The sequence below is a fragment of the Saccopteryx bilineata genome, chromosome 7 (assembly GCF_036850765.1).
Source record: "Saccopteryx bilineata isolate mSacBil1 chromosome 7, mSacBil1_pri_phased_curated, whole genome shotgun sequence".
In the NCBI taxonomy this organism is placed as follows: domain Eukaryota; kingdom Metazoa; phylum Chordata; class Mammalia; order Chiroptera; family Emballonuridae; genus Saccopteryx; species Saccopteryx bilineata.
In genome coordinates, this window is record NC_089496.1 from 39,530,495 (window position 1) to 39,545,330 (window position 14,836).

General features: G+C 39.7%; 2 protein-coding genes across 3 annotated transcripts in view; one reads left to right on the forward strand and one right to left on the reverse strand.

The window, feature by feature from the left end:
• Positions 1-3,915, reverse strand: part of MACC1 (MET transcriptional regulator MACC1) — a 234,791-nt gene extending 230,876 nt beyond the window's left edge. The window contains exon 1 of the mRNA XM_066239788.1: positions 3,862-3,915. The gene's annotated coding sequence lies outside the window, so the exon portion shown is untranslated. The remainder of the gene's footprint in view (positions 1-3,861) is intronic.
• The window catches only part of ITGB8 (integrin subunit beta 8), a 79,560-nt gene that overhangs the window by 12,769 nt on the left and 51,955 nt on the right, over positions 1-14,836 (forward strand). For both annotated transcript variants that reach the window (XM_066239791.1, XM_066239792.1), the window contains exon 2: positions 12,914-12,999. In XM_066239791.1, the coding sequence (XP_066095888.1) occupies positions 12,914-12,999 (86 nt within the window). The remainder of the gene's footprint in view (positions 1-12,913; positions 13,000-14,836) is intronic.

Consider the following 14,836-nt stretch of genomic DNA (forward strand, 5'->3'; position numbering starts at 1 on the left):
GTGTCTTAATAGCAAGACAGAACCTTGAAATCTCTTCTAAATATTAATACTTAGTTTTACTATTTTCTATGCTTTAGCAGAGAATTACAAATGCAAAGCTTGACTAACTGGAGGGTCCAACTACTTAGAGTTGACTACATATACGGTTGACCTTTTTAAGCACATCATATTCCTAAAGACTGTCATAAAATGCATCAACATAAAGCAAAACTCTGGTTGTGTATACTGTACCCAACAGTACACATGATAATCTGCATTGTTTTCAGCTACTAGCAGAAACCATTAAATGAGTGGGTAAAGATGGAAAGAACAGAAATATAGTATTTATCGAATGAGTAGAGAAGGGATATCAATATCCCCAACACCTAGTAAGGAGTAGGTACTCCTCACTCCCCATCTGGGTTGGTTTTTTTCTCTACAGAAAGTGCTAGACATATAGCAACTTGTATCTTGCTAGACATTCTATTTAGTTTGTCTTTGATCTGCCTGCTTCCATTAGAATGTGCTATCTGAACCAAGTCTCTAAACCCAGAGGGAGATATGAACAGGACAGCATCTACCTCAATGATACATCACTTGAAAGAAAGAGATTCGCACTTAAACATATATTATAATCTAACACTAACAAATCTTACAACTTAAACTGCAATCCAATAATTGCTAATCACTTAAATATTTTTCACCAATATCTATGTGCAAAGTACTTTTCAAGGTATGTAAAATGCTTTAGGACACAAAGGACAAAATACCTTGTCTTCAACAAGTCGTATATTTTGGAGGCAGAAGAAATAAAATAAAAAGTAAACATGATTACTTTATTGTAAGTGATGAGTGCTATGGGAATAGTAGAGTGGGATTCGGGGGATGGGCAGGGGTTGCCATTTTAAATGGATTAGATGGATTGATATAATTAAGAAAGGGGATGTTTGAGCAAAGTTTTGAAGGCAGTGACCGAGTTTGCCTGGTGGATAATTAAAGAAGGAAGTATACACTCTCTGAGGATTATACTTAAAGGGGGCACAAACCAACATTTTGGAAGTCAAAAGGTTTACAGAAGACTTTCCAAACTACCTAAGATCTTCTCCTTCCTGGGGCAATTTGCTTCCTGCTAAATATATTTCCATGTGTAATATGTAAATTATATATACACATGCAAAACACAAGACTAACATAACACAAATAACTAAATAACATACATACAAGTAACTATAATTCAGTGCAGAATACAGGATCCCAATGGGAGCAGGAAGGAACTGATGGCAGAGGTGTGTAAGTGAGATAGTGTCTAAATTGCCTCCTGGAGGACTGGAAGCAAGCAGAGAAAGGAGGCAGACATATTGGTCAGGATATAGGACATCAAGGGAGAAGTGAAAGAGCACAGAGTTAGATAGAGGTAGGTTTGTTTGAACTTTACTATTCAAGTGGCAGGAAATAAATCATCAAAGGCTTTTATTTGATTGTTTGGTAGTAATGTGATACATTAAGGGCAGTGTGTCAGGAAGTGAAGCTGGCACTAATGTGTATAATGAATCTTAGTGGTAGATGACCAAGGTAAAAAACTGCAAAAAAGTTGTTACCATAAAGCAAATGATAATGCTTCTACACTAGGGTTGAAGTTCACTAAGGAAGAGATGAATGCTAAAGATACCTAGGTAAAGGCAAAAAAAATCTTGATGACTGATAGGTTGTTGGGATTTTGGTAGAGGGAAGAGTCAAGGTTTACCACGGAGATTTAAAGCAGAATAACCAGCAAAATAACATAATTAACAGAAATGTCATTCAAGTCAGGAAGAGCTACTGCTGGATAGGAAGATGATTATTACTTGATACTTACAGATTTTGAAGTTCTAGCAGGACTCTAAGTGGAATTTCCTGCAGATTGCTGAAAATTTAAGACACAAATTTAAGAGTTTGGAACTACAGATACAAACTGGGGATCATGTGTCAGAAGGGGAGACTTAACGTCACGTTAATTCATGAAGCCATCAACATGTAGTTTAGAGAGATGTAAAAACAGTCGAAGATATAAGACAATAATTAGTTGTGAGAATGGACAAAGTGATAGAGTGCCTACTCACTCTTATAAGATGCAGTCTTATAATGCTGCTAAATGCTAGTTGCTAAATAAAATTAGGAAATCACTGTTTGCCTTTCAGTGAGCATTCACTAGACAGAGGGAACGACTGTGGCAAGAAAGAAAACTCTTCGTCCTCTGAACAAAGACAATTTTAAGGTTTATAGGGTTTTTTTCTTAAAGTAAAGTTATTTAGATATTCTAGGTAATACAAAGGTAAGGTTAGGGTCATTTCTTAAGTATGAGGACTTGGTAAAAATGTTTATGGATTTGAGGAGAAAGAATTAGAATAGTGAATGTGAGAAACAATGTGAAAAGTCAACAAAAGATTAATAAAGGCAAGGCCCAGGGGCTAGGTGAGGTATGAACCGGATTTGGAAGAGACCCAATCCTTAATATGCCCTTAACAGTACCCCATAAAGGCAGCGTCAGGAGCTAAGATTGAAGCTGTTGAAGCCCCCCATTTGTGTATGATCTACTTCTGTTTATTTTCAGCTACGTTTAGAATTGTTGGCTCAGGAGCCTCCCTTCTGTCCCATCTCGTGGCTCTTCCTGAATTTGTCACTTAATCTGCTTCTCTTTGGTCTTTGGGCCTAAGAACTCTTTTATGGTTTCATGATCCAGCGGCCCCTTTAGCTCATGAGAATTCTGTGCCAGTCCTTGGTCCCAGGAATTCCCAGTGACTCTCTCTGTCCAAGGTGAAGGTAATATAATGTGGGGTGATTTGGATGTTATATGGACTCTAGTGAGGCAGAGGCACCATCAGCAGGGTTAGGAATACGTTGTAAAGTTTAGAAACGTATTGGGTGATGATAACAAAGACAGGGAGGAGCTTATTAAATAAGACCTTTGAACTTTGAAAGAATAGCGGTAGATATTTTTGGGAGGTAGGGAGTGGGAGAGAACTCTACAAGCAGCCAGTGAGAACAAGGAGATTAAAGCATGGATTAGTTCACGATATAGTATCAATAATAAATATCCTGAATTAAGCACCTCTATGCTGGTTTTGTAAGAGAGTGTGCTTCTATTAGGAAGTACACACCAAAGACTATGAGGTAAAATAAAGCATTAGTGACTGATACACAGCTCACAAAAATTAGGGGATATTTTTAAATTAATATGAAGCGATAAAATATCCCTTAATTTTTGTGAGTAGTACATATGTATAAAGAAGTATGTAGTAAAATTCCAGCCAATGAAATTAAACTGGGCAATTATTACCTGGAATTATTTAAAGCAATTAAAGAATTCTAGAATATTAAATTTCAACCCTATAAAATATTTAGGTGAAAATCTTTTCATTGTAATTCAGAATTTCCTTTGTCCAAGCCCCAAAGTAAAATTTAAAAATGCTAATTTAAGTCAAATTTGATATAATTTATATCAATAAACTGCATCTATCTAGTGTTCATCGGTGGGTTTTGACAGATGTGTGGGCTTGTGAAACTACTGGGACAGTCAGCATACAGAACAGTTCCATCCCCCAGAGAGTTTGCTCGTGCCTCTCTGCTGACGGTATGAGAACATAAAACAGTGTATGATTCTGCATTACCGGGCAACTGATACACCTAACGGAAAGGGTTTTGTATGGCCTTTTAAAATAACCCCTTCATATTATATAATACAGTACAGCTTCAAACATCCCCACAAATTAACAGAATTGTACATGCTATAGAGCACATGCTCTCCACCCATCCTGTCATTTAACTCATACTCTCCTTTTTCAAGTGTTTTTACAACAGGGTGGATGAATAGAGGACATAAAACAGGAAGAGCATCTTCCCTACCTTGTCAGCAAGGAAACAAAAGCTCAGCAAAGTTAAATCAGGAGCCAGGGTCAGGAGATAGGCAGAAAATAGAACACGTTGCCTGCTGCCCCATTCCAGATCTGGCTTCCAGGGAACTGGAAATTCACAAATGGAAACAGCAACTACAAACATCGTTTCAAGTGCTTCTGCCTCATTAGCATGCAGCCCAGAGCCCTCCCCTGGCAAGAGGCTGGGGAAACACAGTTGTTAATGGAAAAGTGCTCCCCCATGCTGAGAAAGTGCCAACCATCTAATTCAGACCCTTGGTGAGATGTTCAGGCTGGGGTTTGGGGTTAAAACCCAGAGTTTCCTTGTGCATAGAAACAAAATGAATTTCGAAAAGGGCACTGAAGCATTCAGGGAGGTCTTTGGCACTGAGGATAGAAAATAATCTAATATCTTCATCTCTAAAGTGGGGCTGATGACAGGAAAAATAATGACTTACTACTTGTGTGAAAGAATTATTGTGACCTACATGGGAATTATTATTGAGTCATCACTTAGAGACTAATAACAGTACAATTAGAAAGGATTTTAAATCATACTTTGGTATAATTGTGTTTCTTTATGGTACTGCCTATTGCATATCGTGTTTAAGGGGAAAAAAAGGCTCTGTAGTCAGAACGGAGTCCAAACTTGGACTCGGTACTTACTGTGTGACTTTGGGATGACACTTTGCCTAAGCCTTAGTACCCCATCTCTTAAGTGGCCACAGTGATGCTTTCCTCACAGGCTTTTCATAAAGTCCCAATGAGATAATACATATAAAGTGCTAGTACAGGACCCAACACAGAGTAATCACCTAATAAATACTTGTTATTCTCTTTCATTTTAACCTACCGTGTATATGTATAGATTTGATTTTTCAAGTGGCAGGGTAAAATATAAACACCGTTTTGGTTTTCAAATGTAATTACAGGAAAATCAAATGCTAAGTGAACTAAAATTCACTTTGGCCTTCATTTATTTCTGTTACTTAGAACAAAAGTCTTTACAATACAGGGTGTTTCTCTGCTGCCCTAAACAAGTGCACACCTGAGATGTGACTTCAGCTTTAAAAATATAACGTAAAAATGCATTTTTACCATTCTGAGGCATTTCTTTTACTTCTTTAACTATGGCGTTTGTGGTTTTGACCTGAATTGCTGTGTGACTTTTTTATTTAGGGAGAGAAAGGAAATCCATACCTGCCAAGAGTTGGAGAGGAAAATAGGAAGAGCCCTGGAACTCCATCTAGCATGTTAGCTTAAAAACAGTATTTAGAGCAACAGAGTGGGAAACCGGTGAATATTTGGCTTTTATAAAAAGGGAGTGTGCCTCATAAACAGGACGGTTGGAATGTATGGAAAAGTTCCAGTTAAAACAAGACACAAAGCACATGACTAATCCTGCTTTTCCAAGTCAGACAAATGCAGCTTTAACCAGCATTTGCCTCAGAGGGGCCTTGGGAGCCCTCCTTGAATCTTGAGATTTGGATCCTTCCAGCAGTTCTACAGTTCCACGTCTGCAGCTATGCTGCGGGGGGCCATGTTCTGACCCCCTTCTTTCTTCCCAAGCCTCTCCCACTTTCTCACGAATTCCCGCCAGGTGAGTGACAGAAGACAGACAGATGTACTCGGGCAAAGGGGCCACTGCGAAGCTAAATAGGATCCTCTTCAGGAATGACTGTTGCATGTTGAGTACCTGCTTGGCCCACCCAGTGAAACTTCATTATCTAGGAAATAATATGAAACTTGTAAGTCATTTTCAAATGCAGAGGACAGTCTTAATGCTCTCTCATCCTTTTTTCACATCGGTGAATATACCTCAAGGTATAGCTAGCGTATGATCTAAAAACAAATTTTAACCAGATTTCAGCATTGTACGAATCCATCAAAACCTGTCACATCCTCCTCAGTGTGGAGAGAGTCCTTCATGTCCCGAACTCTGGCGTTCTCTTCCTCACTTCACATTTCCTGTCACCTCAGCACGGATTGCCTTGCTCACTGCTTTTATTTCTGGTTCAACACCACCACACTACTGTGCTTTTAGGGTGATCTTAGACCTCAGCTTTTCCAAGGAATTCCAGGATTCACCTGCTGCCCGGTGTAATCAAGCATGCTCCTTTCCAACTTAAAAAGGTGTTCTCATGAAGAGCAGAAGTGACACACAGTCATCCAATGTATGCTGCAGTCAGAACCATTTCACAGCAAGGTTGGTAACAGTGTGTGTAAATGAACAGCAATGAGAGAGAGGCCATGACATGACCCCGTGAGAGCTCTTTTCTTGTACAGCCTATTTCAACACCAGTGAGTGTCATTGGCGGCTTCTCAATGGTGCTTCTTGTAAACCCCAGCATGATTAGAGTTTTTTTTATTTATGCCATCCAACCCACTTGAAGTTCTGACTCATGTTGGGATTGCCCCAAACAGGGAAGGGCAGACTGATGGAATGTGTAGTGTTGCCCTGACATTTCTTAACCTGCCCGATGTTGAAAGTGGCTTTTCCCATAAAACCTTTTCTCATAAAACCTTTATGCTAAGCAGACAACCCTAGTGAACTCACATGAATTTTTTCCTATGTAACAAGGGAGGTCAAAACTTGTCTCTGAAACATAAAGATTACATGTAGTAAAAGCCTAATAATCCTGGTTAATGGAAGCAGAGATAAAGTATTTCTTAATACTGGCATTATAAGGAAGTTCTGCCCAGAAAGGGATTACTTAACCTTATGCAGGGGGTGCGGTGGGGGTGGGGGTGGGAGATACGGAAATTTTATTTAGATATGAATAGGGAAAAAAAATGAATTGTATATGAGCACAGTTGAAATATGGGTTTGTTGCAAAAAAGTATTTTAGTAAGCTGCAGTTTTGCTACAAATTATTTTAATTCTTTTCATTATATCTGCTGCTTTATTTCAACAGTAAAATTATGTCTCATATATTCTGAATACTAAGGAGAAGAGCAAATGGGAAATGCTAAGAAATACATGCAGTTTTGTACTCTGTTTCTATGAAGGTCAAGGGGGAAGAACGAGGGAGAAAACGGTGTCCCAGCAGTACTGTTCCCCTGCGGCTTCCGTTCCCAGATGCTGCCTCCGCGCTACCTTCCCCTCGGACCTCTCGAGCCCTTCCGAGCTTCCTCCTCAGATCCACCTTTTCCAGAAAGCTCCTCATCTTTTCCCCCATGCTCCTTTATTTCATCCTCACTAAAATGTAATCGACTTTCGCTTTGTTTCCTGTGCCTGGTTTTCTAAGAAGTCGCCCCAATGACTCCTCCCCTCCCTATATTTTGGTAGGAGCTTTTAGGAAACAGCTCCTCCATCAAAACTTGGTATAACTAGGTAATAGCGGATGAACAGAATACCAATCTAGCCTCCTCTTCCCTTTTCCTTCTCTCCCCACCCCTGCCACCTCTCTCTCCCCCCCTCTCTCTCTCTCTTTCTTTTTCTCTCTCACCTCCCCCTTCCTCTCCCTCTCCCTTTCTTTCCTCTTTCCATCCCCTCTCTTAGATCAATCAGTAAAACATAAAGAAAAAAAAAAAAGAATACCAATCTATTTCTTTGTTTTGTTTTAATGAAATGATAGCCTATATTAAATTTCTGTGTAAAAGAGAGCTTTTCATAATCAGGTAATATATTTTGAAGGTCTCTGTAAGATTTGCAAAATTTACATGAGCATAATATACATCTAGACCAAGGAAATCCAAGAGTGATCCTCCAAACTTGATTCTGTGGGCTCAACTTGCCTGATTTTGAATGTTATCAAAGTAGAATATGTGCTCATTATAAGTGTTTACTTTGTTGTTGTTTTTAAGGAAATGGCTTTTAATTATGCAAGTATAATTTAATTTGTAAAGTAAATCCAATTAGGAAGAGGATACTGCCTGGGGGAAAAATACAGTTCTGCATTTTTCATAAATTATTCTGTCTAGGACTAACAGGAGATCTGGAATGATTGATTCCTAATATAAAGGACTACAGTGTTTATCAGTTTTAGTTGTTCCACATTCCAGATAACTATGGACAGACATCCTTTATATTTTGTTGAAATTTCATGGCATAGCCTTTAGAGCAGAAAAACATTAAAAATGTTTCCTAAAACTTTCACTGATCTGATCACTTACGGAAAGATCCCAATCTAAACATTGTATCTTCTATTGTCTTTAGTTTTTTTGTTTGTTTGTTTTTGGTCCATTTTATTCCTCCTTTCTCTTCTATAAACTAAACATCCTCAAAATAATATGAATAAAGCCATCATCTAAAACGAAGAACACCTGAGAGAGTGTCATGAACGTGTAGTTTCCTGACTTTTGTGCACTCGAGCCTGTTCATACATTTATTATACTTCATGACAGTTGTAAAGGTCATTTCACATGCATCATAAATATTTACTTCTGTGAAATAAGTAAATCAGAAAAAAACAAGAACTGCACGATTCCATACATTGGTGGGACATAAAAACGAGACTAAGAGACATGGACAAGAGTGTGGTGGTTATGGGGGGGGGGAGGGGGAGGGGGAGGGGGAGGGGTACAAAGAAAACTAGATAGAAGGTGACGGAGGACAATCTGACTTTGGGTGATGGGTATGCAACATAATTGAATGACAAGATAACCTGGACATGTTTTCTTTGAATATATGTACCCTGATTTATTGATGTTACCCCATTAAAATTAATAAAAATTTATTTATAAAAAATATATATTTACTTCTGGAAAATAATTCAACAATTATTCAGATTAAGTCAATGTTCACTTTGCAAAATGTGAATGAAATGATCGTGTCCTGAGACATTTTCAGAAATCCAATTATAGTCATGCCAAAATTGTATTTGTGATAGATTGGATTGCTGTGTGTATACTTAACTAAATTGACTTTTAACAATCATTTTTAATAACTAAAATACAGTAACTTCTACCTTAATAGGTATTTTTATAAATCAGCTATACTTTTAAACCTTTGCCTGTTCGACCCAAGTGACTTTCATTTTAAAGACAGCCAATTACGTTTACAACAAATATAGACACATAATGCCTTCCTTTTTTTAAACCTAGAATTAAATACATGTATGTATATGGTACACATATAATATCCATATCCATCTGCATGAAACCTATATAATATTAATTATACTAACACTACAGTAGTCCCTTTGCTGAGTGTCTACCATACCATAAGCACTATTCTCGGCATGCTTATACTTGCTCAGTTTATCTCATATCAATATTCTGACATAGGCCTAGTTATCCCAGTGTCACTGTGGGGGGAAATGAAGCCTCAGAGAACTTAGGTCACTTGCCTAAGGACACAGAGCCACCTCTGGAGCAGTGCTCTGAAAATCGGGGACTTTTTCCCAGTATCCATGTAGTGGTGCTACCTCATCTCGTCTGTTAGTTCCGGTTGTAACAAAATGAGAAAAAGTCAAACTCCTAGTTCATGCTCAGAGAAGAATAGAATTATTCGGAATTGACACACTTACTGACAATATGATGTCAAATCCCCTACTGAGTTTTGTCATGGCAACACATTTAATGACATGTGATTAGTGAAGCATTTACCATTAAAAAAATAAAAGTCCAAAAGAGAGCTCTGAGGATATGTGGTTGAAATATTATTATTCTGCTTCCACTGGCTTAAGAATTGCCAGTATAATTCATTAAAAAAAAAAAAAAGAAAAAAAAAGATCCTTGATGAAAACATGGTGCTACACCCTAAACAACAAGGTGCTTAATGCCACACCACTGGACAAGAAGCTAGCACAGCCTCAGAGGGAAGGGCTGCTCAGGCCCCGCCTCTAATGAGGCGTCAGCAATGAGACCACCGGATAAGCAGCCTTCCTGTGCTGCCGAGTCAGGGGCAGGAATGAACTGAGTAGACCCAGAGGCTAATGACACGCTGCTCCTGTCTGTCAATAGAAGCCATACATTGTGTGTGTCAGGGTAAAGATTTCTGTTTGCACAGAAGTGTGTGAGAGTCAGACACAGACACACACACACTCAGATTCCCAATATAGTGACCAATAGCCCCCACAATAGCATGGCCATTTAGTGTAAAGAATTGCTATATTTGCTGTGATGTTTTTCTGTTAGGTATTTATTTACTTGCATGTTTTAAAATTAAAGCGAAAATCCTTAAAATTCTGCATACCACAGTGTATCTGTCTTGTCTTCTGTAAAGCTAACCATGACATTCTCCAGCAATACCATGTGACACTATTCCCAAGGAGTTCAATTTATGGCCTTCCTCCACTTCTGCAGAACCTTAGTAAGGCCCACCCCCTCCATGTCCATTTATGGGATCACTATCCAGTAGTTAGGAAGACTGAGAAATGTCAGTTTTGGAACCTGGGAAGTATAAACAGAACCAAAATCTCTACCCCTGTTGGTCTTCATCCTTAGGTGTCTGAAGTTTGAGAACAGACATTGGCCTAGAACTTTTTAAAGAAAGCAGAATACAAAAGAAAAAAACACAGACTTGCTTTGTACATTAATTATTTACCTCATGTGCTTTGGAAGTAGGGGCCTGGCTTGAACTTGAATCTGGGTTAACTCAGGACAGAGTCAGAAAACCATTACAAACACAAAGACCAGAGTCACAGAATCTGCTGCCTCCCTCCCAAGAGGCTGCACGCGTAGCTGCCAGAGCAGAAGTCCTACCTACTCAGTAAAAGGCTTGGTCAGGTCCGATCTGTAATAAACTTAATTCCGTGTACCAGTTGAGTTTAAGAGTTGGTAAAGGTCAAGTTAGGTATGCAAATGTGCTTGATTTCTAGACCTAAATTCGTTTTCTTCCTGGAAACAAGAAGAAAGGTCACTCCCTCTTCTGAATATGTTAGGAATAAGCAGATTTTACAATTTTGCAGGCTAAGCCAAATGGAAGAATTTTAGGCTATGGAGTCTTCATAGTTAGGTGGTCACAGTGGTAGTAAAGAGAGCCTAACACAGTTATTTTCTGTCCTTGGAATTCTAGGCCAGTGAAAAAAAATCCTAGGCCATATTAGTGAAGAAGTTTTAGATAAAACATTTTTTTTTTTTGTATTTTTCTGAAGCTGGAAACGGGGAGAGACAGTCAGACAGACTCCCGCATGCGCCTGACCGGGATCCACCTGGCACGCCCACCAGGGGCGACGCTCTGCCCACCAGGGGGCGATGCTCTGCCCCTCCGGGGGGTCGTTCTGCCGCGACCAGAGCCACTCTAGCGCCTGGGGCAGAGGCCAAGGAGCCATCCCCAACGCCTGGGCCATCTTTGCTCCAATGGAGCCTTGGCTGCAGGAAGGGAAGAGAGAAACAGAGAGGAAGGAGGGGGGGTGGAGAAGCAAATGGGCGCTTCTCCTATGTGCCCTAGCCGGGAATCGAACCCGGGTCCCCCGCACGCCAGGCCGACGCCCTACCGCTGAGCCAACCGGCCAGGGCCAGATAAAACATTTTAAAAGCTGACATCAAGCCAAGGATAAGGAGTGCCAGGGAACACAGAGGGGAGGTAAGAGAACAGCAGGGATGTTAGGGAAGGACGCTTTCAGCTTAACACATGGGTGTCTGGAGAGTTCGGGGTCAGAGTACCAGCTGCTGCCCCAGTGAGCACCTCTCTGCTGATTCCCCCACTGCAGTCCCTCTCTTTCTTCCCACTGCCAACCGCCATCCATACCACCTCCAGGTCAGGACTGTTTTCTCCCTGCATGCTACATTGTTTGGGGCAAGTTGAAAAAGAAGAGAAAGAAGAGCTGTTTGGGGACAGCTGCAGATTTTGTGGGTTCTATCCTCTTTCAAACTACCGCTCCCGTGTGTGACTGTGCACACACACATGGTCTCCTTCCGTAACTGTTACATTTTTTTAAAGAGATGAAAACAGATTAGCAGAAACGAAGTGGGGTGGCAAGGAGACAGACTAGTTGCACTGCTTCTGGGGAGCCATCCTTCCACATGCCCTTTCGCCACCCCTGCCCGTCCCTCTGAAGCAGAGGGAGAAGCTCCTCACTATGTCCATGGTGCCTTGGCGATGTCTCTCTTGTGCCCGGCACACTGTATTTTATTGTTTGCTTATACAGTCCCTTCTCACGTTGACTCTGAGCTACTTCCAGCCCGCATGGTTATGTTATTTACCGTGTACTTGTGGGTGAGCTGGACAGGTGCTGTGGTGGCCAGTGTCCTTGGGACATTTTACAGTAAATAGTGAAGGATGGAATGTAGGAAGCATGTAAGAAGAATATAGAAAGTATTTTGATTATTGCCCTAAAACCCCATAATAAAATAATTTATGATGCATTATTATATTTTAACTTTTTAAGTCTATAATGGTGAGACTTTTTAATGGTATAAGTAGCCATTGGCTAGAGGGATAAAGGTAAATAGTTTCCAGGTACAACTATGTTATTAAAATGTCACAGCCAAGTGTAAATATCTATGGAAAAGTGAATTGGTCATGATCTTCCAGTGATCCAATCAGAGAAATTAAATTAATTCAAACAACCCATTCATTTTAACCACTTTACCGTATAAATACTGAATCATATATCTGCTTCTGATATCCTTCAAGTCAAAATAATCAATAATAACACAAGTTAATTATAATATCTGTCCATCAAGATTATTTCTCAGAAAGTTCATTCACCATGACTCAGCATGAATTTACATGTTGTGACTGAGGTCTGTATTTGATTATTTTTACAGGAAAAATTCTAGATCCAAAACACTTCATTGGTTCAGACAATATGAAATCTGGTGAAACTGCAGCACATTAAAAACTTTGGAGGGTGCTCTCCTACTGCGGCAGAATTCAGGACACACCCCCAAACCTAGCTAAACGTCACATTTTTACCACTCTTGTTTTCCCCAAATAATCAACTGAATAACAACTCTCCAGGAAATACAGTATCTATTCATAGTGGAGAGCAGGTTCACTCTTCCCATAGAAGTTGTATGTTTTTTGATGTTATATACTGTACTTAAAACTATGGCTCAGCTTATTTCAGCTTTCAAAATACATTTTGGTCTGGAATTATATGTCCTTCCCAATAGGAGAGAAAACTAACCACTCGTTGTGCCTTCCATTACAGAAAACAATAGATGTGCATCTTCGAACGGAGCGTCCTGCGCCCGGTGCCTCGCGCTGGATCCAGAATGTGGATGGTGTGCTCAAGAGGTGTGCCTGTTGTTTCTCTTCCTTTTTTCTTTTCTCGCTCTTCTCTATTTTTCTCACCGTTCCCCTTGTCTCTAGCTTAATTTCACTGCCCTGATGGTTGTGCCCTAAAGGTGCATCAGGCCAAAGATACTGCTTGAGCATCAGGAAAATCTTACTGGGTTTCATGCTTGGAGACAGCATATGTGGCTGAATATAAAGTATAACCTTTTTATTAGGAAAATTATGGTAATTCTGAAATGAAGTGCAAACCATTTTATGTTTTCCATCTGCTCTATAGAGAACATTGGCAAACACAGATAGTGACTTTTGCTAGGTCAGAAGGCTTTGTGTGAAATTCTTGCTGCAGCTTGGGGTATTATTAGGCTATAGATCAAATTGGATCATTGTTTTTTACTTGCTTATTAAAGTAAAGCAAGCTAATTTATTGGTCTGTTTCATTTGTTTTTTATTTGAAGTACTTAGAGATAAGCGATTTACTTTCTCATAATATTGTACATCAATTCTTCAGTTATTTATGGAAAGTGGGGTGCTTTTCTTTTGACATATGACCCTGATGATGCGATACTGTGTACATTTAAATTCTGTGGAATGGAAAATACTTCAGAAATGTTTATTGTTCAAAATTAGTGTTTTGTATCCTAACAAGAAACATATCTCAATAACTTCTTAGTAAAATAATTATAACGCATTCCTTCTTTCTTGGCCCTAAAGTTGTTTTGTGAGTGTTGTTGGTAATCTTCAATCAGAACTACCTTACACAATAGATTGAAATGAAGAAGCCATCTGCTAATTTGGGGTCTCTTTTATGAGACTGCCTAGGTAATTTTGCATTTAATTATGTAGCCCCTAAGAATTAGAACAAATATATCTTGAATGGCCTTTTGCTTGAGATGAAGAGAAATCTCTAGTTCTACTCTTCTGATTGAGCTCAAACACTGCACCTACCTTTCTCTTTCCAACCTCTCCTATTACTGCTTGCTCTTACACACCCCCCAGGAGAAAAAGTAGCAGAGGATAGTGGACATTACTTTCTTCTATGAAGCAAGTCAAAAAAGAGGCATGGGAGGGGGTCACAGAACAGTAGCCATGTCTAAAAGTAAGTGCCCCTCCTACTGACAGCCTCAGGCTTCCTGAATATAGACTGGGTTTTACTGGTGAGAGATCCGATGTCACTCAAAACTAAGCAGTGCTGAAGCCGTAGGTTCAGGCAGTGTTGTAGAGAGGACAGTTCCAAAGTTCCTGGGACCAATCTCATTGCTTCCACTTCCTATGAGCCAAATGACCAGAGAGAATCCACTCCATTCCCTGAGCCTCCTTTTCCTCATCTCTAGAACTCTGAGTTGAGAGTCTACTGCCAGGTTTTTCTTTGTCAGGAATGTGTCATGGCTTGATATTTCCTGATCCTGACCCAATGCTCCATTTTAGATTTTTACTACATCACTTAGGAAGATCCTTAGAGTCATGAAGTTTGTGCCAACTTGACATCAGTTTCTAAGAACTTGAGTGAGTGAAGTGTAATTTTTTACTTGATTTTTAGAAAGAGAGGAAAGGAGAGAGACAGAGAGAGAGAAAAGAAACACATCAATTTGTTGTCCCACTCATTCATACACTCATAGGTTAATTCTTATATGTGCGGGTATTGAACCCGCAACCTCAGCATGTCAGGACGATGCTCTAACCAACTGAGCTGCCAGGCCAGGGCCTAGTGAGTGCAGTTTAGAAAAACTTTCAAAAGATGGTTCAGAAAGCCAGTTCTCAGCTAAATGCCTCATGGCAGCCATACAGAATGTCTGGTTCCAGAGGGACCCTTCCCTATCTCACACCTCTGCTGACATGA